The sequence below is a fragment of the Sturnira hondurensis genome, unplaced genomic scaffold (genome assembly GCF_014824575.4).
Source record: "Sturnira hondurensis isolate 20B ecotype Veracruz unplaced genomic scaffold, ASM1482457v3 Scaffold0016462, whole genome shotgun sequence".
In the NCBI taxonomy this organism is placed as follows: domain Eukaryota; kingdom Metazoa; phylum Chordata; class Mammalia; order Chiroptera; family Phyllostomidae; genus Sturnira; species Sturnira hondurensis.
Window position 1 is genome coordinate 9358213 of NW_028089093.1, and position 27056 is coordinate 9385268.

The 27056-nt window shown below is 39.5% G+C and overlaps 1 protein-coding gene across 6 annotated transcripts in view; it reads left to right on the plus strand.

Annotated features, from left to right (window-relative positions):
• Window positions 1-1659: 1659 nt before the first annotated feature.
• Window positions 1660-27056, plus strand: part of CACNA2D1 (calcium voltage-gated channel auxiliary subunit alpha2delta 1) — a 472005-nt gene continuing 446608 nt past the window's right edge. For 5 of the 6 annotated variants that reach the window (XM_037066146.1, XM_037066147.1, XM_037066149.1 and 2 more), the window contains exon 1: window positions 1661-2148. In XM_037066146.1, coding sequence (XP_036922041.1) covers window positions 2054-2148 — 95 coding nt within the window. In that variant the 5' untranslated portion in view covers window positions 1661-2053. Of the gene's footprint in view, window positions 2149-27056 lie in introns of all 6 variants that reach the window. The other variant, XM_037066145.1, reaches the window with a different exon arrangement.

A 27056-nucleotide genomic window follows, 5' to 3' on the forward strand; every position in this document is an offset into this window, starting at 1 on the left:
TTTGGTTATCTAATTTTGGAGTGGAAAGCTATCTTCAGTTACATAAAATATCTTTCCTGAGCTCTCTTTCTCAATCGTATTGCATCCCACTTCATCTCTGTTTGCTGCCTCCTGCTGCCATGCTCTCTAGGCTCAGCATAAAACAAAAGTTAAGTCCCGGTGGGGTGCATTTCTTCTCTCTCCGAGTAGGAAGAAAGAAACAAAGAGCAATAAAGAGAGGTAGATAATATAAAAACAAGTAAGGCACTAAAAAGGAGAGTTAAGGGGGAAGAAAACATCACTGGGTCAAGAATCTTAAAATCATACACTTTTAAAATTTTGCCAGTAAGTAGTATTATCTCCGCTCTGTTTTGGGATGTTGCCTTCATAGAGCTGGAACATCAATTCTGCACATATAAGGGTCTTTCTCCTTTCATAAGCTCCCCCTGAAACGAAAGGACTATGTAAAAAATTTTTACAGCCACCTTATAATTATAGCTCTTATGCATGTGCAGGATGGTCATCCTCTCCCGGCCCCGCCCCTGATCAGGGATCATGTTCTCTGCGTTTCATGTCAGAAGTGCTCTAAATACACTTAAGAATGTAAGATGTTCAAGAAAATCTTTCCACTCCTGACGCACCTTCCTCCTAAAGAAGGCCTGTACGTTTGGAAAAGGCCTATTCCAAGACCCTTCTGTTCTTCCTAGGAGAAGGCCTACCACTGCTTCTCCAGGGGTGGAGGTGAAATTGGTTCCGCATTGCTCCTCTTTAGCTCTCCACCCCTTCCTTAATTTCTCCTCCACATTTCGGGCCCTTTTCTCACATGGCCAAAGTGAACTCACCCTGCAGCAACCTTGTCAAGGTAGGACAGACCAGTGGCGAAAGCAGGGCGTTTGGAACCTTCTGCAAGTAGTCTCCCTAGGTTGGCACAAAAGCCCTTTTCGCAGCACTGTCCTCCCCGGTTGGACAATTCGTCCCTCTACCCCTTTGTCCTACTGAATGGCAGGACTGGGAAGATTTTACAGCATCAGGTGCTTCTCCGACCATTCATCGGCCTGGACCCCGAGGCTCTGTCCTCGCCAGGTGAACAGTACCTGGGGTGGGGCCGCTGGCGCAACTGGCATTCAGCCACTTCAGAGGCTCTAGCTTCTGGCACCGCTGGGCAAATAAATAGTGCCACCTGGTTGAGAGTCAAAAACGGTGCTTTAAAATGCAAATACAACCCCCTCCTACATTTGTTGTCAAATCACTTATTCACGATTCCCAGGCTTGCCAATGGATTCTGCGCCCGGGAAAAGAGCTCGGGGCACGCAGCCTGCCTGTGCAAAAATAAACCCCGAAGACGCAAGCCAAGTAGTGGGCTGGAGCCTCTGCAGCCTGATGCCCGCTGGGCGGCTGGCTGTCCCCTGGGAGCCCGCGGGGCTGGGTCCGCTCCTCCTCCGGGCGGCGGGAGCCAGCGGGCGCCGACTTTAAGAGTTCCTTTCTGCCTTGTAAGGAGGGCTGCTCCCGGCCGGTCCCCGCCCGATTGCTCTGACGCCCAGCCCTCCCGCTGCCCACCCCCAGCCACCTCCCTCTGACTTGCGGGGAGAAGCCAGACGGAGCCTCTCGCTGCCACAAGTCTCTCCGCCTGCCATCCCCCCCCTCCCCGCTTTCCGACATCCACCCCCACACCCCTCCCAAGAGCCGCCATCCCCCCTCCGCCCCCGCCTCCCTCTCCTCGGCAATCAGGGGAATAAATCAGGGAAGAAATAGAGAGGGGGAAAGAGAGAGAAGATAGTGAGAGTGCGCGGGCGCTGGAAGGCTCGCCCAGGTCGGTTTCCAAAGTCGCCCTTGATGGCGGCGGAGGCGCGGCAGCCTCGGCGCTGAGCTGCAGACCCGCGCTGGAGGGTCCGCCCGCCGCCGCCCCGTCCCCGCGCCGCGCCCCCGCCGCAGCCCGGTCCGCGCCCCGGCCGGGCGCGCCGGCCCTCCAGACGTCCGCGGCCCGGACGGGAGTGCTCCTTCTGCTCCGGCGGTTTCCAGCCCCGGTCCCTTCCCCGGCTGGGGAGGGAGGCGGGATTGATCTTCGATCGCGAACATGGCTGCTGGCTGCCTGCTGGCCTTGACTCTGACACTTTTCCAATCTTTGCTGATCCGCCCCTCGTCTGAGGAGCCGTTCCCTTCGGCCATCACGTAAGTCGCCGGGCCCGGCAGGGCTAGGGGCGCCGGCGAGGCTGCCGCCGGAGCTGGGCTCGGGAGTCCGTCCCCGAATCGCGGGGCTTTCCTGCCCGTGGGGGGTGGGGACGCAGCCGGGCTCGGAGCCCGGGAGGCCGCGCGGGAGGTGCGCGCGGCTGGCGGCGGGCGAGGGCTCCGACCGGCGAGTCGGAGGGGCCGGCCGCGCTGGCCGCGCGCTCCCTGGGAGCGTCCGCCGACGACTCGCCGTGCCTGGACCCAGCTCCGAAAGGAATCTCGGACGTGAAGAGTTTATAGGTACTGGGGGAAAGAAAGTTTCCCGCCGGCTAGCCGCTCTCGGCAAACCTGCTCTAATAAAAAGTTGTGTTTTGGCTGGGTATGTTACAAATAGGTAATTTCAGGCTTGTCAGTGTAGGCTGGACTTGTGCCGCGCACTTGGCCTCTGGGATGCTCTCCGATTCCTGGAGTGTCCAGACTCGTCTAGATCCCAGTTTCCTGGGCGCACTTGACAGCCTTTCTGATAAGAAGTGTCACCACTCCCCGCGGCAGAGTACCGTCCACCCAGGGGTCTCACAGGGATGGGGACCTCGCTCTCCAACGGCCCTAACCTTTAATTTGGAGCATCCAACCAAGGGCTGCAAGACACGCGGTTCCTGTCCTTAGAATGAACAGAACCTATTTTTTGAGGGAGGGCCTGAGAATTACCAGAGAGTCCCGCGATTTCTTTTATTTTTAACGTTTCTAAAATAACTTTAAAAAAAACAACCTCGTTGCTATTCTGGAAATAGAATGTTTAAAGGTAGCCGTGTAATCACACGGCAGGAAGGGAATGAAAAATAATTCTTTCCTCTCTTAGGCTGAAAAAAAGATTCAAAGTCAGTGGCACATAAAAATACATACATATTTTTAAGTGCGCTGAATAGCCTATCAGGCATTCTGGGAAAGCATTTATTTTAGTTCTTGAAGCTGCTTTAAAGCTTCTGAGAGTAGGTACTGTTAAGTGGATGAGTCACTTTAATGCATTTTACATAACAAAAACAAAGCCCAAGGTAGCCTTCCCGGTATTTAGGATGTTGGGAATTATTTGCTGTCCTCTTGTTGGCCGAGTGCTGAGTACTGGAGTTTTGGGAGGATGCTAACAATGAATCTTTACCAGTTGAAACCCTTCTGAAGCTATTATTTAAGATTCAGCTTAAAGCATTTTTTACATTAGGTGTCAGTGCAAGTATCTGACGGTTGCACATTCAAACCCAGAGAAGGGAAGTGTCTAATATTTTCGTCACTGATTTACAGTCATGTTTCTTTTTAGACAATTTTCCATAAAAGTGATTGCAGATCCTTTTTTATTAAGAAGCAAAAAGGAAAGTACCATCTGTAGATCTTCATTTAATTGGCAGCATGGTCCAAGCAGATATTTTGAAACATGAGAAAAGTAAGGATGACCTTAAAGATGCTTTAAAATTCTTTACTCTTATTAAAAAAATTATGGTCTTATTTATTTATTTATTTTTAGCTTGGCCTATACAACAAAACCTTAAATGGCTCACTTGCATTTTGTGTCAAATAAAGAAGTGGCTCTTTGAAGAGGAGTCCGTGTGTTTAGTTTACACAATTTTAAAGTCTTATTTTTAACTGACAATTTATCAATATTTCTGTCATTTGAGGGAATGCATCATCACACCTTTGGGGGAAACTATGACTTTAAACTCCAACAAAATACCACCTTTTATTCCTGAACATACCATGCATGGTAAACATTTTTATATTAAGGACAGCTGCAATAAATGATTTTCTAAAACCAGAATAACTCATTTTTTTATGGTCAGATATTTACTAGGGACAAGAAAGAAAATAAATAGTGGGCAAAAATAAGAATTAGGAAACCACAGTTTCTTTTCTTTGAAAGAATTAGAAATTTATTTTTTAGCAATGGGAATGTAATGTCTTCAAATTATTTGAAACATTCATGAAATAAAAGCTTAACAAAAGGTTTTGTATCTCCAAGTCAGCTTCCTGTAGATAATAGTAACAGTATTTTTGTAAGGCTTCTGCATCTTCACTTATTTATTTGTAAAGTTAGTAACGGCATCTTCGGAGGAGAGGAAAAATGATTATTGATGTCTGTACTTCATGTTAGATTCCTGAATAAATTTTATAAAATCTTTAAAAATGCAGCGTTATTTTCAACAAGATGTGATGCCATTTGCTTTTCTGGAAGGACAATAATTCGTATGGAGTGTTGAGATCAGGATAAATCTCAAATTTGGGGGGAAAATATCAGGTTTATGAAAACTGAAGTAAGATTATATATACCATTCACTAAAGGCACATTATTGTGCTTCTATGTATAAATTTCTCTGAAAGTCATTAGTAAATCCTTTTGTGTTTTGACAATTTTACTTTTCAGAGGAAAGGTAATATAAGAAGTTTTGATTATCAGAAGAGGATGCCATCGGCACACTATAAAATTGTGCACTGACTGGAGTGGGACCGAATTACAGTTAGGAGTTCTGTGTTTTTTTAAAGAGTGTTTATAATACCAAGGGCTTAAGTTTTCTTATGATAAAACAAAAAATATATCATTCTTAATATCTTTAATTTTTCTACTCGCTCCTTTCTCATACGTTCTTGTAGCATATACTTCTGGATTAAAGTAGTAGTTAAAGTGCTCCAAGTGTTAATACTAAAATAATGGGTTCCTTCAGACAAAGGAACTGATACAGTGCTTTGCTAGGTTAGGTTTTTCTTGAGGAAATGACTGTCTCAATAAAGTGTGAAACATAAATATGCCATATGGTAGCAACTACCTAATGCAATTGGTGTATATGTCAATGAAAAATACATAATTTCCATGTTATAGTATACACATGTTGTATTGGTAGTTTAAAATATATTTTCAAAAATGGAACTCTCACTTGTTCTAGAAATAATTTCTTGACGCACATGTGAAAACATTTCTATTTTAAAACTTAGAGTAATGTGTATGCTAGCCAGTATTTTAATGTTAATTTTAACCTGTCTCTCTTAATTGTAGAATCCATTTACAAATCCAGTTTTTTTAAACATTGTAGTTATAACCACTCTTCATGTTAAACTTTTATCAGTCATATCAAAATGCCACTTAAGCAGGTATAATTGGCTGAGAGAACATTGATGTATGAAGAACACGGTGTAATGGGATAAATGTATTCGTAAGAATATACATGAAATAAACAGCATCTTAAAAAGAATAGTTCTCGGGTTTTAATATTTTAGATGTATATTTTTTCTATTATTAGACAAATTTTAACTGAAAATTTGCCAAAAAGAATATTTTTTATGTTATTGGAACGGATATGACATTGGATTAGACATCGTTTCTGTGTGTTAGAAGTGACCTAATCATTCTCACTTGGGCTTAGCGATTACCATTCACATACTATGTGTACAAAAATGTGTCTTATGATAAAATATGAGATAAACTATTAAATATAAAATAAAACCTCCAAACTGTGAACATTAATACATCATTATATTAGATCTTTAGTTTGTTCTCATCAGCTTAAGAACGTGATGTTTATTATTCCACAGGTGCGTGTTTAAAATATGCAACAGTAGCTCTATTTTTCCATATAAGTAGCCATGGGATATGAAATTTATTAATGTTTATGCATAGGTATACATGTTGCTCTGTGCATTGGAATTTGAAAGAGCATTAGGCCAATGGCTATGGATATAAACCAAAAACAAATTTTAGAAATATACAAAATTCTGAGCTGATTATGGTTTATAACAAGTAGATAAAATGTGCCTTTATTTTGATGGCTTTTACTAATTTAAATTTACTAAATACATATAAAACCAGAATTTAAAGCAAGTTGTTTACTTTGAAAAAGATAAAACATTTAGTACTGTTTCTGTCAAGAAACCTTACTGTATAGACAGCTTTCTGTTATATCTCTAGTGTTGACAAATAGCATAATAAAACACTCTCCCTTATAGGGTTTACACATGGTAAGGTTTTGCAAAAACGTAAATGATACGTGCAAATTATGTATTCAAATTTAGTATTTATATTTAAAGGTATATATTCATAAGAAATAACAAAGCATTTAGGAATTCTAAAATAACTTTAAAATTGCACGCATAATAAACTATTATCTGATGTGTTCTTTAGAGTGTCATTGCACAAAGCACATACACAGAAGGTTCTTTTCTTTGCCCCGATTTTCAGTGTACATGTCTATTTCCAAGTAAGTAGTCTGTTCTTCTGAATCCACGTCTTGTTTTCTTTCATGTGTGTTCAAACTGTTTTAAACTGGAGATTTAAATGGTTAAAGTAAAATATATTTTAGGCAAATTGCCAATTTGTTGATTTCCTTCAGTGTCTTACATATATGGACATAATCAGTTCTAGCATAAACATGGTTAACTAGAATTTTGAAAAGAAATCAGAATTTGTTTCAGTATTTGTGAGAAGTAACATTTTACTGTGTTGAAAGTGACAACCTTTCATCATTTGTAACAAAAGAGCTGTCTGTTGTAGTATTTCAAAAAGCATGTAAGCTGCTCACTGTGGGGCAAGTACTCTGCTGTGTTTCATCCACTCCGCCTTCACATAAGGCTGTTGGTGTGCACCAGGCACTGTATCACACTGTGTCCGCCAGTCCTTTTCATGGACTGTCTGCGTAGTACAGCTGCTCCTGAGCCTTTCATACGGTTGCTTTCCAGTAAACTTTGAGCTACACTGAGCTAGGCAACATGTAGCTAACATGATTCATTTTTTCTCCTGTGTGCACAAGAAGAGGAAAATCACAGGTTGTGTCATATTGTTTACAGAGTTGAAAGAAAGAGGGTATTGACTTCAGTGTCAGTTGAGGGAAAACATAGCACTTTGTTAAAAATCCTGTATTTCAAATCTTTTCTTTGAGGGTCTAAAATAGTAATGTTGCATAATTAAGTAAATTGTCTAGCTTATATTTTTATAGTATTCTACTTAATAATAATTTATGTGTGTGCAAATATACACAGGTTGGGGCAAAAGTATGCTCACAGTTTGTATGGAGAATAATACAATAAGTCATAAATAATAGCTCAAGAATAAACTGTTTTGCATACTCAAAACTATAAACCTACTTTTGCCCCACACTATACTACATATGTATGTGTGTGCACACATGTATTTTTAAAAACTTCAAGTGGTTTCTCAGGGTAGAAAGGACCCTCAGTAACGTAAGTATATTAAGTACATGCTCATGCTTTAAGATCTCTGACAATCCACAACTGTTTTTAGGAGTTAAATGTCATTCAAAATATTTTTGTAACACTAGCATTTAGAATAACTTGTAAAGAAAATCAAATGAGATATTGCTTATGAAATAACTTGAATATGCTTAGGTCATATAGTGGTGGGTTATTAACATAATTGATGATTAACAATACAACTGTGATTCTAAAGATAGTTTTGCCATCTTTTAACAAGTTAAGTATGAGAAAGAAACTATTGCACATGGAATATTGGGTACCTATTAAAAGGTCTTTACATGCTAAGCAATTTTATTTCTGCCACTTAGATATGGGATACTTTGAAATTTGTAAGAATATTTGGCATTGTGATATTTTTGTAATGAAAGATAAATGTACCCACTGTTTTAACATTCTATTTGTAAAATATAAACTTCTAGATGTATTTTCCTTGTAGGCATTCATATTTTGTACTATTTTAATACACATGAATAAACTACTATTAGCAATCTAAAAAGTGAGTCAAATGATTCTTGCTCCTTTAAAATTTGCCCTTTTTACAGATTCTAACAAGATTATAAACAAGGGAAAGATTGACATTGTGGCCTCAACAAACTGGTGCACTTTTACAGTTAATTTCAATAATTCAGAATCAGGCTGTTATATATGAAGCAATATTTAAAGTTCTATTTGAATATGAATGTGGGATATTTCTGGCTAAATGTTACTTTAACATTTGCTTCTACTGATTTTTTTTACCATATGCTTCTTCTGGAATAAAAAAAATTAAGATATATTTTAAAGTCTGTATCATATATGAAGAAACTACTAAACTAGACATGATGGCAGTGGAGAATAATGTTGTCCATTTTAAATGCTTCAGATTTAGGGATAATCTTATTGTCAATTTGAAGTTCTTTTTCTGAGTAATTAAAAATTTATTGCGGTGGTCTCCTGGCTAATTATGAATTCTTTGAGTTAAATAACTAATTGCTAGTTCTCTCTTTCTTATGCACACTTATTTAGTATTAATTATAATTTATTATTTGCATACAATATTAGGTCAAATGGGGAATTTTTGGTTTGTTTTGTTGCAAACAACCTGAGACCAGACCTCAGTTCCGGATCCTCCTCACTGGATTCTTCTCTCCCTGTTTTAGGGTCCTTCCTTTCACCACTGGACATGTCTCTCTACGGAAATTTTTGACGTATTTTGGTGCACAGATAGGTCTGTAATACATAACCAAAACGTTTAGCAACATTGTCAAATGACAAAACTGACATTTGCTCACATACTGTGGGGATAATTCGGGAAAAGGGGAGAGAGCTAATAAAATAATTCTCTGTATAAGGTGCCTACTGTCAGACTAGGTAAAGGGATGGGTCGATGTTAATGGTGTCTTATTTTAAGGATTCAAGGAAGACTGGCTCAGTAAAATAAATGGGCATAAGCAAACTGGGAAAAGCTCTTGTTTTAAAACAGTGATCGAGAAGCGTTGTAAATACGCTGTGAGCGATGATGCATGTGTAAGTGGGGCAAAGGGACCCTTGGATTACAAAACTAAAGAGGCTGAAGGTGGGAGTTGGTTATTTTAAATCCCACCTCTTTTTTCCCATGTGCGCTTGGTTATCCTGGAAATGCTATTTACTGAACATAACATTCATTTTTTAGATATTCAAATATTTATATATGGAAATTCACCTTAGAAACCAAAGACAATAAAATTGTCTAGATTTCAAGAAAAGCAATTAAACATTTTATTTAAAATTCTTATTAAAAGATTTTACTTATTTATTTTTAGAGAGGAGAAGGCGGGGAGAAAGAGATGGAGAGAAGCATTAATGTGTGGTTGCCTCTCAAGTGCCCCCTGCTGGGGAACTGGCCCACAACCCAGGCATGTGTTCTGACTGGGTATTGAACCAGCCCCACCTTGGTTTGTAGGCTGGTACTCAATTCACTGAGCCACACCAGCCAGGGCAAACATTTTATCTTTAATAAAACCCTGTGGAAGTGGTTTATGGGATAAGAAGTGTTAGTGTAACTTTCTTCAAAGCTTAAGTGCTAATAATAAAAAAGTCTGTTAGTACATTTTTTTCCATTATACAGGGTCTTGTAATAACGTTCCTGTTTTATTACAAAATCATAACCATGAAATTCTGTAACATAACAATATCACACTCCAGCATACCATATGAAATTTTAGGTGAGATATTCAAATTAAAACTATAAATTATTAACACCCATATTACTGCCCTACCAACCACGCTCAAGCAAACCTTACTTCTGCCAGACCCTGTATTATAAGAAATGGAAATAACTTGCAGGTACGTAGGGTTCTGTAGATTCTACTGAAGATTGAAGTAGACCTCAAAGTATATCATGCATCATATTTAAAAATAATTTTAATTTATGTTGTTTCTTTAATGTTATATTAAACTAATATATGTTTATTATATTAATAATATAATTAATATTATTACATGTGTTTTATATATGTTAACATCAAATTCAATTTAATTCAATGATTAATGCAATGATCATTATTCAGTACAACTTACACAGTGCACTGAACTCCATTCTGAGAATCCAAACTGAAAAAGACAGTCCCAAAGGAAGGCATTCACAATTCCAAGCTGACTGAAGCAATAGGACCCATCAAAACATGACCAAGTGAAAGCACGCAGTGTGCTGAGGACACATGGTCTGTCCCATGGTAGGCCTAGGGCTCCCGGGTGGAAAGAGATGTTGATGTGACTGGATCACTGGTTTGACCCAACAATTATAAAATTGTTGCATCAGTGCCATCTTTCTACATGACCCGAAGGGAGACAAGCAGTGTTCACCGCATGGGACGTTTGTGGTGGCCCAGCTCTGCATACTCACATTTGGCCTTTACCCTAGGATTTTTATGTTAAAAAGAATTGTGGCTTAATCCATCCAGAAGATGGATTAAAGACAGAGGCAGAGGCAGTGAGAGGAGCAGTTGGTGGGCCACTGCAGCATTCCCCGGGGTGGGAGATGGCCAAGGTCTAAAAGAGAACAGTGGTGATCCGGAAACAGGAATGAAATACAAAGCAGCAGGAATGTGTCAGGTCCTGTGGGTTCTGGGATTTGGGGAATCAGTGGAGAAGAGCTGATNGACGTTTGTGGTGGCCCAGCTCTGCATACTCACATTTGGCCTTTACCCTAGGATTTTTATGTTAAAAAGAATTGTGGCTTAATCCATCCAGAAGATGGATTAAAGACAGAGGCAGAGGCAGTGAGAGGAGCAGTTGGTGGGCCACTGCAGCATTCCCGGGGTGGGAGATGGCCAAGGTCTAAAAGAGAACAGTGGTGATCCGGAAACAGGAATGAAATACGAAGCAGCAGTAATGTGTCAGGTCCTGTGGGTTCTGGGATTTGGGGAATCAGTGGAGAAGAGCTGATATAAGGTCTCTAATATAAGGAATATAAGGTCTCTAACACGTAGATCATGTTTCATTGAACTTTGTAGACTAGAGAACACAGGAGGAGTACCAGGTTGGTGGTGGGAGTGAAGGTAATAGGCTCACTGTTGGACATTCTGAGTTAGCAGTGTTTCTGTAGATGATGTTAGGCCATTAGAAAATGTATCTGAAGGTGCATTGGAGACAAATCCAGAGAGCATTCTTGGAAGCCAGAAAAAAGGTTCATTCATTTATTTAGCAAATATTTATTTAGTATCTGTCATGATACGTGCTGTGAGTTTGCAGAGAAGAACCTTGGTTTACAGTTTCATTTTGCAGAGACATGAGAAAAGATGAGCCCTTTAAGGAGGCCACCAGGCCATTGAGGGTGTGAGAGCAGTTTCGGCAGTGTGCTGCTGACTGAAACATGATTTCAGTGCCTTAGGAGTTGGTAGCAGCTAAGACTAGCAAAGGCAGCAAGTGTAGATTGTCCTTTCAAGGATGCGAAGACAGGGAAAGAAATGTATACTAAGCTTAGAGGAAGACAGTTTAAGAAATATAACACTCTTTTGCTTTGTTTAAAAATAGGAGTTATATTAGGCTGTTTGGGATTGCAAATAGTAGTAGTAGAAAACCATAGGACTATCTTGAACCAAAAGGGAAATATTTTTCAGTTTAGTGGTGCTGAATGATAAATTATGAGAGTCAAGGTCAAGGATGTGCCAACAACTGTAGAAAGGGGTGGGACTGCCGCTAGGATCATCTCTTGCTCCAGCCTAGAAGTTTTTGTTTGTTTGTTTGACCCCTCATTCTTCTCTCTTCACTGTCAATTGGTTTTATCTGCTTTCCAGTGCTCCTGGTATTGTATAGCTGTGAGAGTTTATGTTCTCTCCATCAAAGCTTTGAACCAGTTTGAGACTGGAATTTCAGTCCAAAATGTAGCCTCCTAAAGAAATGTTGACAGTCTCCATATGGTCCAGATGGCTGGTTACACGCCATTTAGTTGTGATCAGAAGATGGGATTTGGGAAAAGGACTCCAGTTGCCAGAGCTTGGGTCACTTCTCCATACCCTGGTCCAGTCTCATTCCATTGCTACAGTCCAGTTGCTATTAGCATGGGTGGAGGAAGAGGCAGTTCTTAGAAAATGGCCCCTGGGGTTGGGGACGTGTAGTGACAACAAAGCACGTGTTACCAGAGGGGAGCTTTGAAGACATCGGAGGAAGAACAAATGGCAGAGAGATGAAAGAGATGAGAGACCACAATTGGTGGGTGAGTGAGTGCTCTGACCGGCAGGTAAGGAGAGGATCAAGAAGAAAAACAATGTCTTACAAAATAGCTTGAAATGCGAGACAGCCTTGAGAATTAAAGCAGATGGTTGGAATATAGACTAGATACCCTTTCAATTTAGTGGAGATGTTTTTGGAGGAATGTCTCAAATTACATATTCCATTCTCAAGCCAGAATGACAAGATAGTTTTTCTTGGTAGTAAGACTCCGGTTCACTACTCTACTCCCTTTAGACACAGCAACATTTGATCCTTTTTTATCTTTATTTTTCTTTCACTTCTTTTTTTAAGAGACATTATTATTTTGAAGGTCCCTGTAGTTTTGCAAAATGTTACCAGATTCAATAAGTCTATGTACCTATGGTTGAAAGAAATATCAATGAAAAGGAAACAACAAAAAGAGGAAATAGTTCATATTTTGGCAATTTATCATTATTTATGTATTAATTTTTTGACAAATAGGGGAGGTCTACTCCTACACTGTATTCCCCCACCCTATATTCATTCTTTAGCAAAAGGCAGAAATTTGATTTGGAACAGTTCCTTGCCAATAAAACAAAATGATAAATTTGATAAGATAAGAAACCACTAACAAATGGAATATTCCTGCAGAGCAAGTTTCTGGTCCCCCCTTAAAGAGGCATCTCAGGTCTCCTGAAGGTCTGGAAATTACTGGCAGCCGCCATCACAGCAGTTCCCCAGGCCTCCGAGATGACTGAATGAATGGTTAGGATTACACATGCCAGCAGATCTGTGAATTGATGTTGATCTCATTGGTTCCAGTGCAGTGTGGAAAACTCACCCTTGTGGTTTGTGACAACGGGTGAGAAGAGTTAGGGTGGGCTTTGTATTTTTCCCTTTTGTGACTTTGCTCTTTTTTTTCTCTCAGGTATTCACAGTTGACTTGAGCTAATTTTGATGTCTCTACCTGCAGAATGCATGGTCGCTATTACTAACAATTCTCTTTACATATTATAATATTGCTTTCTGACAATTTGGAGCCTCTTCTTTATGCTAGGCACTGTGAATGAATACTCTGCATGTTTTTCCTACTCATCCAATTTCCACCTTAGTCCCCAAAGATAAGCATTATTATCATCCATGTTTTATAGATGAGCGAAGTTAGAGTATGAAGAACTCTGAATTTTCTTAGGAGCAGAATTTGATCTCAAGCAGCTCAATTCCAGAGTCCTACACTTGCTGAATTTCGTTGCTACTCTATCTACAGTAGCAGCTGTGACACATTAGCATCCATTACCTGACTGGTTCAGCTGTGACTGGCTGACCATCCCAGCCGTGAATTCCAGGGAAAAAGGGGTTAATGTAGAGTCAAACCAACTCTAAGTCTCGATTCCTCCATCTGCCAGACAAGGATAATATCCAGTTATCAAGAATTCCAGTGTTATACTGTGAGGGTCTGATGAGAGGATGCATGCAGAACTCTGAAGGACTGTTTATTGGTTTTATTATTAAACCACTAATTTATTTATTAATGGCTTTATTGTTGGCTTTATTATTTGTACCACGTGTGATTTTTCTGCCTTTGAGAAATAACAAAGTTGATGAAACAACAAAGTGATTAGATTATTATGCTAGACACTTTAAAGTGTCTCTTTCTAAAGCTTGTATCACTTTTAATCGTAAAGAGGGATGCAGTGAACTTGACTGAGTGAAGTGTTTTGTCTCCAGGTTAGAGACACAACCTGTACTCGAAAAGAGACCATGAAGAAAGCAGAACCATGAAGTTTTTGATGTATTTTATATTGACATTTCAGCCAACACCTGTTGTATAACCGTGCCACGTCTACTTTTAAAAGTATTAACGTTGCCATTGACAACCTCTCATTGTCAAAGAAAAATGTGAGTTTTCTGCTTCAAGTCAGAGTATTTGAAAGTTAATAAAGGGATCTGCCCATGATGTTTAGAGAAATGATTCCAGACAACTCTCCCAACTGGGCGAGCACAGAAGGGTAAAATTGAGACCAGTCACATCGTTAGCAACCAACACAGAAGTCAGTAAAAATCTGCCAAGAGCATCCTGAAAAAGGCTAGTTTTCATTTGCCTCATCCAACTAATGATTAGTCACACTCATTTAACCCCACCCCTCCACTTTCCAGTACAAACAGAGGTCAGCCTTTTACACACACTCTTCTCTTTGGGGTAGAAAAAAAACCCACTTAACGTCTGCTACACATTTTTAATCGATCTGTGGACATAAGAGAGATTTTGATGAAACTAGACGTCAATACCATGACTAATGAGCACAACCATGATTGAAGCAGCATGGTTTTCAAGTGCCAGGAGCCTGCCTTTTTGACATTTGCCCCAGAAAAGAATGTGTAAAATTCTTACTTAGGATGTTTGTCACCATAAAGATATCAGCCCTTCCTTTCCATGACATGCTATTAGCATTGACTTAAATTTGCATTTGTGAAAATGTTGAGAGGGACAGACTGAGGAGCCCTGCGAAGCCTCAGGAGGACGGGTACAGTGGGCATTTTGCGCATCGCTCGGAATTAAACATTTAAGCTTGGCTGTTTTGCAAAATATCTGAATTTCCTGTCAATGTAAATGTAGAAATCAGAATTAATTTTCCTGAGGTAAAATTTTATCATGCATGTGTAACTCAGTTCCCAGGAGATCGATGCACATCATGTCAAGGCCTGCCAATGAGTAGTTGTTTAGAATTTATATCAATACTCAATGGTAATAAATAAACATAGGGGAAAGGTAACTCATCACAGGGCCAACCATGCATGATAATTAGATGAGGTCCATTTGTCTCGGTAAGTTATCGGGTGTGACACGGCCTGTCTGTGTGCCGTGTTGGAAAGCCAGCTGAGTCCCCGGGTGTAAATGACCGTGACAGAGGGGTGGTTCGGGGGTTGCAGGCCTTGGATTTGACTCTGCCCCTTCTGGATTTCCACACGAGTGAAGTCGATTGGCTCCTGGGGTTCTGTTCTCCTAATATGCATGCAGTCCTAAAATCTGGGGTCACCAGACTGCTCAGGGTCTCTCTCTCTTTATTCCTTTTTTGTTTCCTCTACACCACCACCCTAACTGCAGGATAACACATAAAATATATGTGTGTATTATATAATGTTTATGTATTATATAGTAATATAGCACTTTACATGTTAATATAATATATACACACTAGTGAAATATCCACATGGAGTCAGATGTGTTATATGTATGTAGGACACATTTAGAAGACATTATAAAACTGAAAATGCTTTTTAGAATCCAGAAGAGCTGTCGTACATATAAAGGAGTGTTGATTTTACTAGGAGCGACCGCACCATTAAAATCTTCGGGATAGGATATCTCCTTGCTAATTATAATTTTAATATTTTTGCCCACTTTGAGGCTTGTGATAACTCTCTTGCACATCTTTCAAACCCTGTGGTGATTCAGTATTGCTGCACTTGCCCCCCAAAGTTGCTACTGTGTTGATAGCCAGCCGGCAAAGCCAGAAACAGGCTACTCTGTCCTGGGAGTTCCGAGGACTCGTCGTAGACAGTCTGGAATGGCGGGGGAAGTACTGGAATTCTGGAAGGTGATCACTGTGAGGCGGCAGCAGTCCTTCCAATCGGGTTTCCTCAGCTGAACTACAGAATGCAGATAATGATTTGAGTGACTCTTTATTTTTGCTCTCTCAAAAATGGTTCGCCATGAGTACCACAGAGGAACCTCGGATTCTTGAAAATGGATGCTTTTGGAACATTAGGGCTAAATTCTCTTATGGAACTTGCCTGGTTGGTTAAAGTATGGGTTGAAATCGCAGCTTTACCTGTTATTAGCTGGGTGATTTGAGCAAGTGAACCACGGATAAAACCGCATAAGGTTTTTTGCGAGAGTTGAGAATGTTAATTCATGGAAAGCGCTGGCACGTAGGAAGCACTGAGCAAACGCAGGGTCCGGCGCAAATAACGCCCCGTATTTACTACAGAATCTTTTGTTACAAAATCAGAAGCATGTAATTCTGTAACGTAACCTTACCACACTCAAGCATGTCACATGACATTTAGGGGAAATGTTCAAATGGAAACTATAAATTACTGCACCTGTATCATTACCCCACCAACCACACTCAAGCAGGTGTTTCTTCTGTCAGGCCTTGTGTAGTTTGAGTGGAAGGTGGAGAATTTAGTGGAGTGAGGTGATCTGAGTTCCTGTTTGTCTCTGCTCCTAACTAGACAGGGAAACCGCCCGTGAGGGAGAGTTCCTCGCTTTAGCACCTCGTCACAGCTGACTGCTCGGCACCCGGCTATTTCCTAACAACTCGGTCTTCAGTGTCCCATACACTGGATCTTTCTTGGCGTGCTCATCCCCCCTCATTTACGATTTTGCTTTCTATGGTTGCAAAGATCTGAGGTCCGCTGCAGTCCAGAAGGACAAAATGGAAAATTTCAGGAGTAAAGAATTCATCACTTTTCAATTGAGTGCCTTTCCGACCAGCGGGATGAAATCCCACACTGTTCCACTTTGTCCCACCCAGGATTTGAATCACTCCTTTGTCCAGCATATCCACTTTGTACATCCAGGTAGATATGGTATTTTGAGAGAGACCACATTCACGCACCATTTTTTTGGACCATAAGATGCACCTAGGTTTCAGAGGAGGAAAATAGGAAAAAAATTGAAACAAAAAATGTGGTAAAATATTTAATAACATAAATGACATAATATTTCACCAATGTAAATGTAAACAGAACTCCATAGTAACATTAACAATCATTATTCCTCCCAAATTTGAGGGGGGGTTCATCTTATAGTTCGAAAAATACGTAACTTTTAGCACAGTGCATTGAAAATTCTTATAATTTGTGTATTTCATTATTGTTGATCTCTTACTGTGCCTAGTGTGTGTTAGACTTTTTCATAGGAATGTATGTATAGGGAAAACAGCGTATTTGGAATTTGGTACTCTATACAGTATCAGGGATACACTGGGGTCTCCGAATGTACCCTTCATGGGAAGAGCAGACTACAGTGCTTGAGTTACCCTTGTGCCTGTGGGATTGCTTTTGAAAAGCTCTACCCCTGGCCTCATGTTTTAGTTTCTTTTGTCATGATATTTTTGAAATATCTCATTATATTTCTGAAAAATGGTGATGTTTGATGCTTTTCTCTCTTTTAACCCTCTGTGCTACCTGCAAATTACATGAGAGCATAGTATGCTACCAGGCTTCTTTCCTTATCTGGTCGAAGGATATACATGTATTAAGAAATATATCATGTAGCCCTGGCTGGTGTAGCTCAGTGGATTGAGTGCGGGCCTGCGAACCAGACGATCGCGGTTTGATTCCCAGTCAGGGCACATGCCTGGGTTGCAGGCCAGTTTCCAGCAGGGGCCAATTCCCTGCAGGGGATGCATGAGAAGCAACCATACATTGGATGTTTCTGTCCTCTCTCCTTCCCTTCCCCTCTAAAAAGATAAATAAATAAAATATAAAAATAAAAAAAAAGAAAGAAATATATCATGTAGGGAGTGGCCTTGCATTCTTGTGTGCCGAGAAATAATGTTAGTGGCCCATTGTCACCTGATGATTTCAGTTCTGTCAGAGAGCTCCTAGATGTTCTTTTTGACAATATATTTCTAGCAACTGATGCACACTGTAAACCTGGCAGCTTTAAAATGACCTCAGCAGTAACTGTGATGCTTGTGTAACCTAGAGTGGTGTGTTCTTTCTTTGAAGAGGAGCAACAAACATATCACATGATGAATACATGAATATTTCAGAGTTTAAAAAAAAAGAGTATAAATTAACACAACCATTTAAAATATCAGTTCCACTTTTTCAAGAGGAACGTATGGTAGAACTCATCATGCATCTTGAAGTTTTGAAATGTGTGTGGAATTACGTAAAGTGTGGCCCCTCCTTGTGCCCCGTTGATCAGCTTTTCTCCTAGTGTCACGTTGTGGTTAGATGAGAGTAGTTAGGAAAACTGTTCAGTCCTCAGCATTTATGCCAAAAAAAAAAAAATGAGGTTAATGAGATTACACAAAAGAGATCAAAGACTGACCACTAATTTAAAGTACAGTGATCGAGCCCTGGCTGGTGCAGCTCAGTGGATAGAGCACTGGCCTGCAGACCAAAAGGTCACCAGTTTGGTTCACGGTCAGGGCACATTCCTGGGTTGAGGGCCAGGTCCCTGGATGGAGGTGTGAGAGAAGCAACCACTGATATATCTTTCACACACAGATGTTCCTCTCCCTTTCTTTCTCCCTCCTTTTCTGTCTCTAGTATAAATGAATAAAAAAGAGAGAGAGAGAGAGGGAAAAAAGTCCGTATTTTATAGAGGATTATGTAGGAGTGAAATGACTTGGGATTTTCTTAAAACGCTTGAAAAAAGAGCAAAAGAGGGAAGGAAGGAGGTTGAGTGAGAGAACAAAGGAAAAGAAAAAGTAAAGCGTGGAGTGATAAAAATAAATAAAATCTTAAAAAAACAAAGTACAGTAAAGTAAACAAACTAGACAGAATCTTCATAAAAACCTTTTATCTGAAGATTGGTAGAATGAGTCACTTGTTTAGAATTCAGTAATCTAGATTCATTTACTTATTTCAGTTTAGTATTTTCTATGCTGTGTAATATACTTCTACAAACTTGGAGTTTAAGACAATGTACATTCACTTTCTCACAGTTTCCACGGTGAGGAGTCTAGCCAATGGCTTAGCTGTGTCTTTTCTCAGGGTCTCACAGGGCTTCATTGAGATGGTTCACTGGCCTGCATTTCTTTCTTGGGCTACTTTCTGTTCTTCTTTCAAGTTTATGTTGACGCTTCCTTGAGGTTGAAGGAATACCACCACCCTCCTTCCCTTTATTCTCAGCTGCCAGAGGTCACTTGAGTTTCCTTTCCACAAGCCCTCTCAAAGGTCCTCTTACACGTGGCAGCTTACTGCTTTCTGAAAGGCCAGCCGGAAAATCTCTTTGAGCTCTCTTTAAGGACTTTCAACTAATTAAGTAGCCCATTCACAATAATCTTTCTTTTGATGGATTCAGAATCAAATAATTTGGGATCTCCTGTCTATGGAATCCCTTCACCCTTGACCATAAAACATAACCCAGTCATGGAAGTGACTTCCCTTTATAATCAGAGGCCGAGCTGCCCCCCACTCCAGGAAGTGGATAGCCTCTGGGAGCCATCTGAACAGTTCTTACTGCCACAGGTTTTATTATTAGACAGCCATCACAAAGACACCAACAATTAGAAAATGAATGGGAATACTCATTTGTTTTCCACTTTACGTGTTCACAAACTGACAATTCTCAGAAGCAGTCAGGTGCCATGCTATTTTTTTTTCCTCTGGGGCAACTCTGCTTTGCTAATACATCGGTGCTGATCCATCCGGTAAGGAAGGTAAATTCCAGTAGCTCATTAACAACTCATTACTAGTGTTCGATGAACTTTTCACCCTCTACAGAGAAAAAAAAAATATGTGCTGTGGTTTAAGTCCGTTTACACTATTATTGACAACAATGTGTAGAAAAATTGTAAGACTGGTTTTCTGAAATGTAAAGGATTAAATTATTTCTAAATTAAGGTTTATTTTTTATGAAGTCTTACATCTCTCCTGAAATGATGTGCATCTCCCTGCCTGTATAAACTGGATGATTTTTCTAAAACCCTAACCTGAATCTGGTTTTTTAAAAAGACATGTATACGTATGGAATGGTAATCTCTGTAACTAGTGCCCCGAGTATAAAATATTCATGCAGAAATGTTCATCTTAAAGCATCATATAGGATTTATCCTCTTCAATACATAGATTTAGGAGATTAGATATGGCTTCTGCTTTTCAAAGAAGGGATCAGCCCTGGCTGGTGTAGCTCAGTGGATTGAGTGTGGGACTGCGAACCACAGAATCGTGGTTCGATTCCCAGTCAGGGCACATGCCTGGGTTGCAGGCCAGCTCCCAGCAGGGGACACACGAGAGGCAGCCATACATTGATATTTTCTCTCCTTCTCTCCTTCCCTTACTCTCTAAAGATAAATAAATAAAATTAAAAAAAACAGATCACCCTAAAAATGCCTCTTCAGAATACCTAAGCATTGAGTGCTCAGTAAATTTAGCTTTAAAAAAAGGGTCCTTCCTATCCTGCATCCAGGTGCTCTGTGCATACCTAGTCATTTTGTTTGAAAGTGCCGATGGTTATCTGATGTGTTCAGGATTTGTCTTGTTATACCACTAGCGCTAATTAATTTGCTAATACCTGGAGATTCTGGTCAGAATAATTGTCTAATTCAGTGTTTTTTTACACTAATTGCCCTAAAGGAATAGAGTTTATTTATTTTTGTAAATTTTGTATTCATTGCCAGTGTATATTTTTATAAAACACAATGAAAATCAGTTAATGGGAAAGTGGAATCTAAAAAGATACGTTTGCTTTATAACGATTAGATTTGGTAGTTATAGCATTATTTTTTCAAACGTTTATAAAAGTGCGGAATCACTCTCCCTTTTCAAACTTATTCTTCAGCTAGATCTGCAGAGCACAGCCTGAGTAACCCCAGCTTTGTTGGTTTGCCTACTTAAGTAACCAAATTACTGTTTTCAGGTTGAAAATGGCATTAAAATACTAAAGTGGAAGATTTTCACATTTTAAAAATGAGTCTTTAAAGCGGATATACCTGCTTCACTGCTTATCTTGGTACCTTGACCTTTTATTCTCAAAGTGATCATCATGTTTTGGTTTGAAAGGAGCTGCCTATTTCAGATTGTTACACGTTGTGGTTTCTGACTAGAATTTTATGATATTTACAAGCCAGTTGGACTTTTATTGTATTTTCTTGTGGACATTTTCTATTTCCAATCTGCTGAAATGCTTGCTGTAAGTGGAACAAATATCTTGGTGTTGCAGTGAAGGGAAGGGCTGTCATGCCTGAGGCATGCTGCATATTTTAACACTTTGTGTTTTAAAAACAATACCTGTGTGAGGTGTACCTGGCCTGTGAGACTGAGGCTGTATAAAAAAAAAAATTTCCGTTGTTATCTCAGATCTGGGAATGTCTGCCAAAGCATAAAAGTATAATATTCTCACTGTACTGAAACACATCCAAAATCAAACAATATGGTTCTTGCACGAGACAATTAAAATTTTGTTAGAGTGGTTCTCATGTTGACGTAGTAAGCATGGAGAATTGCAAACTTTTTCTCTTTAGGTATCTGTGCTCATTGTAATTGAAATGCATGAAAAAAAGAACTTATAAAATTTTGACAGCCTATTTTCTCTTGGCTTCTCCTGGTTTGACTGGAGATTTTTCTGACGGTGGTGCCGAAGATGTTCTCAAATTGCATGTAGGGTTTTTACCTAATGAAACTGAGGCATGTTAAGTTCTGGCAAAAGGCGGGTGCAACAAAGTTATCGGCACTTTATTTTATGCCTTCCCGTGCAGTCTCTTCTGAGTGATATGTCACCGTACACTTACTCCTGAACAGTTTTCTCAAGGATTTTTTATAGAGTTTTCCAGACAATTGAGATAAACTAGTTTCCTAAGAATATCAGAATTTATGTGTTTTAAGAATCTCTTGAAGGGTTCTTCTCTGTTCTTTAGTGGGCCACTTAAAACTAATCGAATTAGGCTAGATCTTTTTACAAAGATGCTACACCTCCCGGCTAACAGGACGTCAAGGGCAAGAAGAAGGCCAAGTTGACAGTGTTGACAAAGTCTTGCTAAACTGGCCTTCCAGGTGATTTTCAGGATTATTTATCAAATACTTGATTGATAAATTCCCTTGTAACATAACTTCATGGATTTTATATGATGAATATCATAACTGTGTCTGTATAGTTTAAAAATCCCCTTCACAAAAGAGAATGTGTGATTTAGAATATTACAATGGCCATGATTCTAAGAAACCTGCTAAAATCTTACCAGTGGAAATTGTATAACACCTCAGTAACCATTATGTTATAGTTAATTATTGCAATAAAATATTAATTACTATTACATTTATAGGTGCATATTTAAAACATCTTGGCAAGATGACCCTTATACATGAATATTTTAATTAAATATATTTCTATTTGGCCAAAAATATGGCTGAGAATTTAAAGCAGATGTCAGCAGCTTTCCTTAGGGGTTGGTTGAGTCTTTTTATTTGAGCTACATGGGCTAATAGGAAGGCAAAATATATTTAAAAGAAAATATATGGTTGAGGCAACCAAAACTTTTGCTGCATCATGGAATTTTTATGAGGCCAGGGTGTTGATTCCAAATTATCTATTAAATTATTCTGTTGACTTTGGATGATCTTGAAATGAACGTCTTTGGGTTGCTCACATCCCTGACCATTCTCATTTGTAATTAGTTTGTGAATTAAGGCACATGTATGCATGAGTGATCTGATTATTTCCGAGCCAGTCCTGCCTCCAGGTGAGTGCCTGGGAAGTGACATGGGTATTATTATATTCAGTTGTGTGGCAGGCTGTCCCCAACTGTGTTGAAATGTGGCCTTGTGCCTGTCTGCTTCTCTGCCCCACTATTTATTTACTCCTTTCCTAGCGGACCCCATGCCCACGAGCTCTCCCTTTGGGATCAAATATCTGCTTTTATCCTCCCTCCATCACCTTTTAAAAAAAGTCAAAGGAACTCTTTTTTTCCCAACCCATCTAATAAACAGAATCTTTATAGAGGTGTCATTCTAAAGGGAGTTAATCAGCACAGTTAAATCCCTAATGTGTAGGCCATATAAACAGACTATATTTTTAAAGAGAGGACTTTTTTGTAGTTCTGTCCTGACTCATGATTGCAACTGTCAAACACCATGTCAGAAGAGGAATGTCTGGGCTCGAAGGTTTGCTCACCAGTGTCTGGGCATGTCATAGAAGAAGTTTCGAAAGGATGATTTCTTGAGGTTTTCTGCCTAGCTCAGATACTGTCCCTCAGAACATCAGACATAAGTCTAAAGAAGTGATCATTTTCAATAGATATCATTTAAGATAGCTATCAGCCACACCTGATAATGTGATGATACGGTAGGCGTGGCAGGTAAAGAACTATTGTGGATATATGCAGTACTTTATAATAATAAAGCAAGAGTGCTATTTCATAAAACTTCTGATGGGATAGCAATGTGGTAGATTAAGAGGCACAGACTGTTAAGATCAGGACAGAGATGTTTTGAAGGACATGCACTTGAAGAGGTGTAAGAGAAAAATTGAATTACGTACTTACAGAACTAACTCATACAACCAAAGGTAGAGGAAAGTGTGACCTGATATTTTTTTTCTGCTCTGATTTTTCTATTTTATGTTGTTGTACATTGAAAATAGAAAATATGTTCCACATAAAACACAATACAAATTTATTAGAGGCAAGTACTCTGTACAGTTTTTGTTTAAAGTAAAGAAACAAGGACCTAAAAACACTTAAAGCACATTTTGTTCCATAAAATGTATCACAAAGAAGATATTTTAACATTTTTTAAGAGACAGAACTGAATTGTCTCATTACATCCAGTTATCCAGTTAGGTACATTTCTGAAAGCTTTTCTCATGCTTTTATCTCACAATCAGAGTTGTTCTGTTTCTGCCCTTCATGATATTGTAGGTTAAAAGCAACATTTTATTTTATAAAGAAAAGAAAATCATGAGTTGGTAATGGAGTGAAAACTGGAAATTAAGAGGCTTTTGGAATCCTCCATTAATATTATATGCAACTTAATTTGACTCATTTATATTTCTTACCAACCCCTGGTCACTCCTAAATTCAGATACAGCATGATAAAGACTAGACTATTTTATTTTAATTTTATAATATTTGATTGTATTCCATAATACTTTTATAGTATTTGGTAACAACTCATAATTTTAGAAAAATCAGAAAAACTTGACCAAAAATAACAATTGAAGTCTATTAGAATGCACCAAGATATTACTACATTAGTGATCCATACAGTCACTGATTTTTTTTACATAGTCTAGGCTAGGTTTCTCAAGCTTGGAACTATGGACATTTTGGACATTACTGTTCTTCGTAATGGAAGCATATCCTGTGCATTGGAGGATGTTTAGTAGCATCCTGGGTCTCTGCTTTTGTCATTCCCTGTAGCAACCTCTCCCCAAGTCAAGACAATAAAAAATGTCTCCAGACACTGGAGTCAAGTGTCTGTTGTGGTGCAAAATCACCCCTGAGTGAGAACCACTGATCTGAACGTAAACTGCACAATAAATTGGCCCGTGATGTGTGTTCCTGTTGCCAGTGGTGCCCGTACCTGGTTTGCTCCTCAAATACTTACGTGCTGTTTGCATTTTGCAAATGATTTGTCACATCAATGGGTGGTATCTATTCATCCCTGATAATATGTATTCTATTAAAAAAGGTAAATTGGCTAGTTCAAAATATTTTCTGAATTTACTTGTTAACTGTAGTGCTTGGTGAAGCGGGAAGTGTAATTATTTAATGTATTGTCAAATGTACAAGGGTGAAGTTCTGTTCCTGGAGATCTGTGAATTTCCTGAAGGAAAGTTTTGCAGTGAAACATGTCTTTAACACAAGTATACCGGTATCTGTTCTTTCCTGCTGGGTCTGGAGCGGAAATGAGACAACCTATCCTGTCCTTGTGCACATCGTGGAAAATGCTTTGTAGGAGCCAGAAAAGCTGGACGATTGCCAGGGTGGCCTGTGGGCAAACCGTGATGAACACGGACACACACTCTTGTGAGGGGTATTTGTTTCTTCTGGGGAAGCTGCACAGTGAACTAATGAAGATTTTTCTTGGCTGAAAGTGCTTAATTTTTTAAGAGGGAAATAATTAACAGAGACCGCCCTCCTCTTCACCACCCCCAAATATAAGCATTGTTGGAACAATCTCACTCTGCTACTAAGCTTTATTTGAAGGCGGATTGTATAGTGTTCTGTCCTACATGGAAATTTGAAATTTTATAGGGATAGCCTGGACTGATCACACACCAAAAATAGCTTGATGAGCATGAAAAGAATACCAGGACATTTTCACTCACCTACTTTTATTGTGAGTGGAGAAGAGCTACATGCTGGTTCTCTTTAAGGACAGTGCATGGACAAGAATGACAACACAAAGTGGTGGCGTGTAGAAAGATACTGGTGCTCACTTTCTACGTTTGTTAGGAGGTAATGCTGTCATTGCAGAAGGGAAAATGGAAATGCAGAATCTCAGGTTCAAGAGCATCTCTTTCCTTTATTCAATCAAAGACTAATTTCTCTGCCTTTTGTTTTCCTGTCTGCAAAGAAATAATACGACATTTGATCTTTTTAGTTGATTTGGCTTAAATGGCACTCTTGATGTGTTTCATATCCATCCTCCTCTCACTGGCTTAGGAGAGCCTAGAAGGGTCCACTTTCATGTCTCCTTTTCACTCTGCCCTCTCTGCGATACCGCTCTAATACTCCTGTTTTATGAACAGAATATAAAGACATTGCACTTGCACTCTATGCAAAATCTAGTGCATTTCCACACATTTTCTCCCTTCTTTTAGGCATTCAGTATTCATACGTCAGCATACTAATCCCTGCCTTTCCTTTTTTCTACTACAGACGAATATGGTCAAAAGTATCCTGTAATCACCAGCATTTTATTTGAGCCCAGTTCTTCCTTTTGTCAGCCCTCATGTTGGGTTTGACTAGGACCCTTTTTGTTTCTGCCTGTTATCCATCCTAATTATTAGTAATAACCCTTCATCCCTGGCTGGTATGACTCAGTGGATTCAGGGCTGGCCTGCAAACTGAGAGGTCACCAGTTCGATTCCCAGTCAGGTTCCCTGACATGCCTGGGTTGCAAGCCAGGTCCCCAGCTGGGAGTATGCAACAGGCAACTGATCGATGTTTCTCTTGCATATCTATGTTTCTCTCTATTTCTTCCTCTCTTCCCCTCTCTCTAAAAATAAATAAATAAAATCTTAAAAAATAATAATAACCATTCACTCTCAAAGGTGTACATGTTCAGGCCACAAATTATATGTTTACCCTGCACCCAACCTATTTTATCAGTATGTCATACAGTTATGGTATCATCATTGGAAAATTTAGATTCTATATTTTTATTCTATATATGCACTATATAGGGGAAATATTTGAGTATTAACAAACTTCTATACGTATGTCTGAATTGTAGATATGTTTAAAAAGCATGATTTAGAAACTTTTTTTTAGCTTCTTCATATCCTGGATGTATTCTTTTCTTTAAGTACCTTAAGAAATGAGATATTTGCCCTGGTTGGTGTGGCTCAGTGGATTGAGCACTGGCCTGTGAACCAGGGAGTCACTGGTTTGATTCCCAGTCAGGGAATGTTCCTGGGTTGTGGACCAGGTCCCCACTTGGAGGAGCACAAGAGGCAACCACACATTGATGTTTCTCTCCCTCTCTTCCTTCTTTCCTTCTCTCTCTAAATAAATAAATAAAATTAAAAAAAGAAATGAGATATTTGCTATATATTCCACAGTAGAAGTTTATAATTTTTACATAGTTGTGAATTACCAACTTATGCAAACTATTAATATGAAGAATAGTCCTACTTTACTCATTATCTATGAGACTACTTGGGAGTCCCTGCAAGGGACACTGCTGTGGGTTGACTTGTGTTTTTCCAAAATTTATATGTTAAAGTTCTTTCTCCCAGGAACTCAGATTGTGCCCTTATTTGCATATATGATTAGTTAGGGTTAAGTCATTCTGGAGTAAGGTGGGCTGTACTATAGTATGGCAGATATACATTCAAAAGGGAAAATTTGGGTCCACACACACACACACACACAGGGAGAATGTCATGTAAAGACTGGAGTTGCTGCCACCAGCCAAGGAACTACCAGAAGCAAGGAGAGAATCCTGGAACAGATCCTTCTCTACCACCTTCAGAAGGAGCATGGCCTTACCGACTCCCTGATCTAAGTTTTCTAGCTCCCAGCACTGTGAGACAGCATGTTTGTGGTACTTTGTTATAGCAATGGCAGTACACTAATACATACTTCATCCTTCTGTCGGTT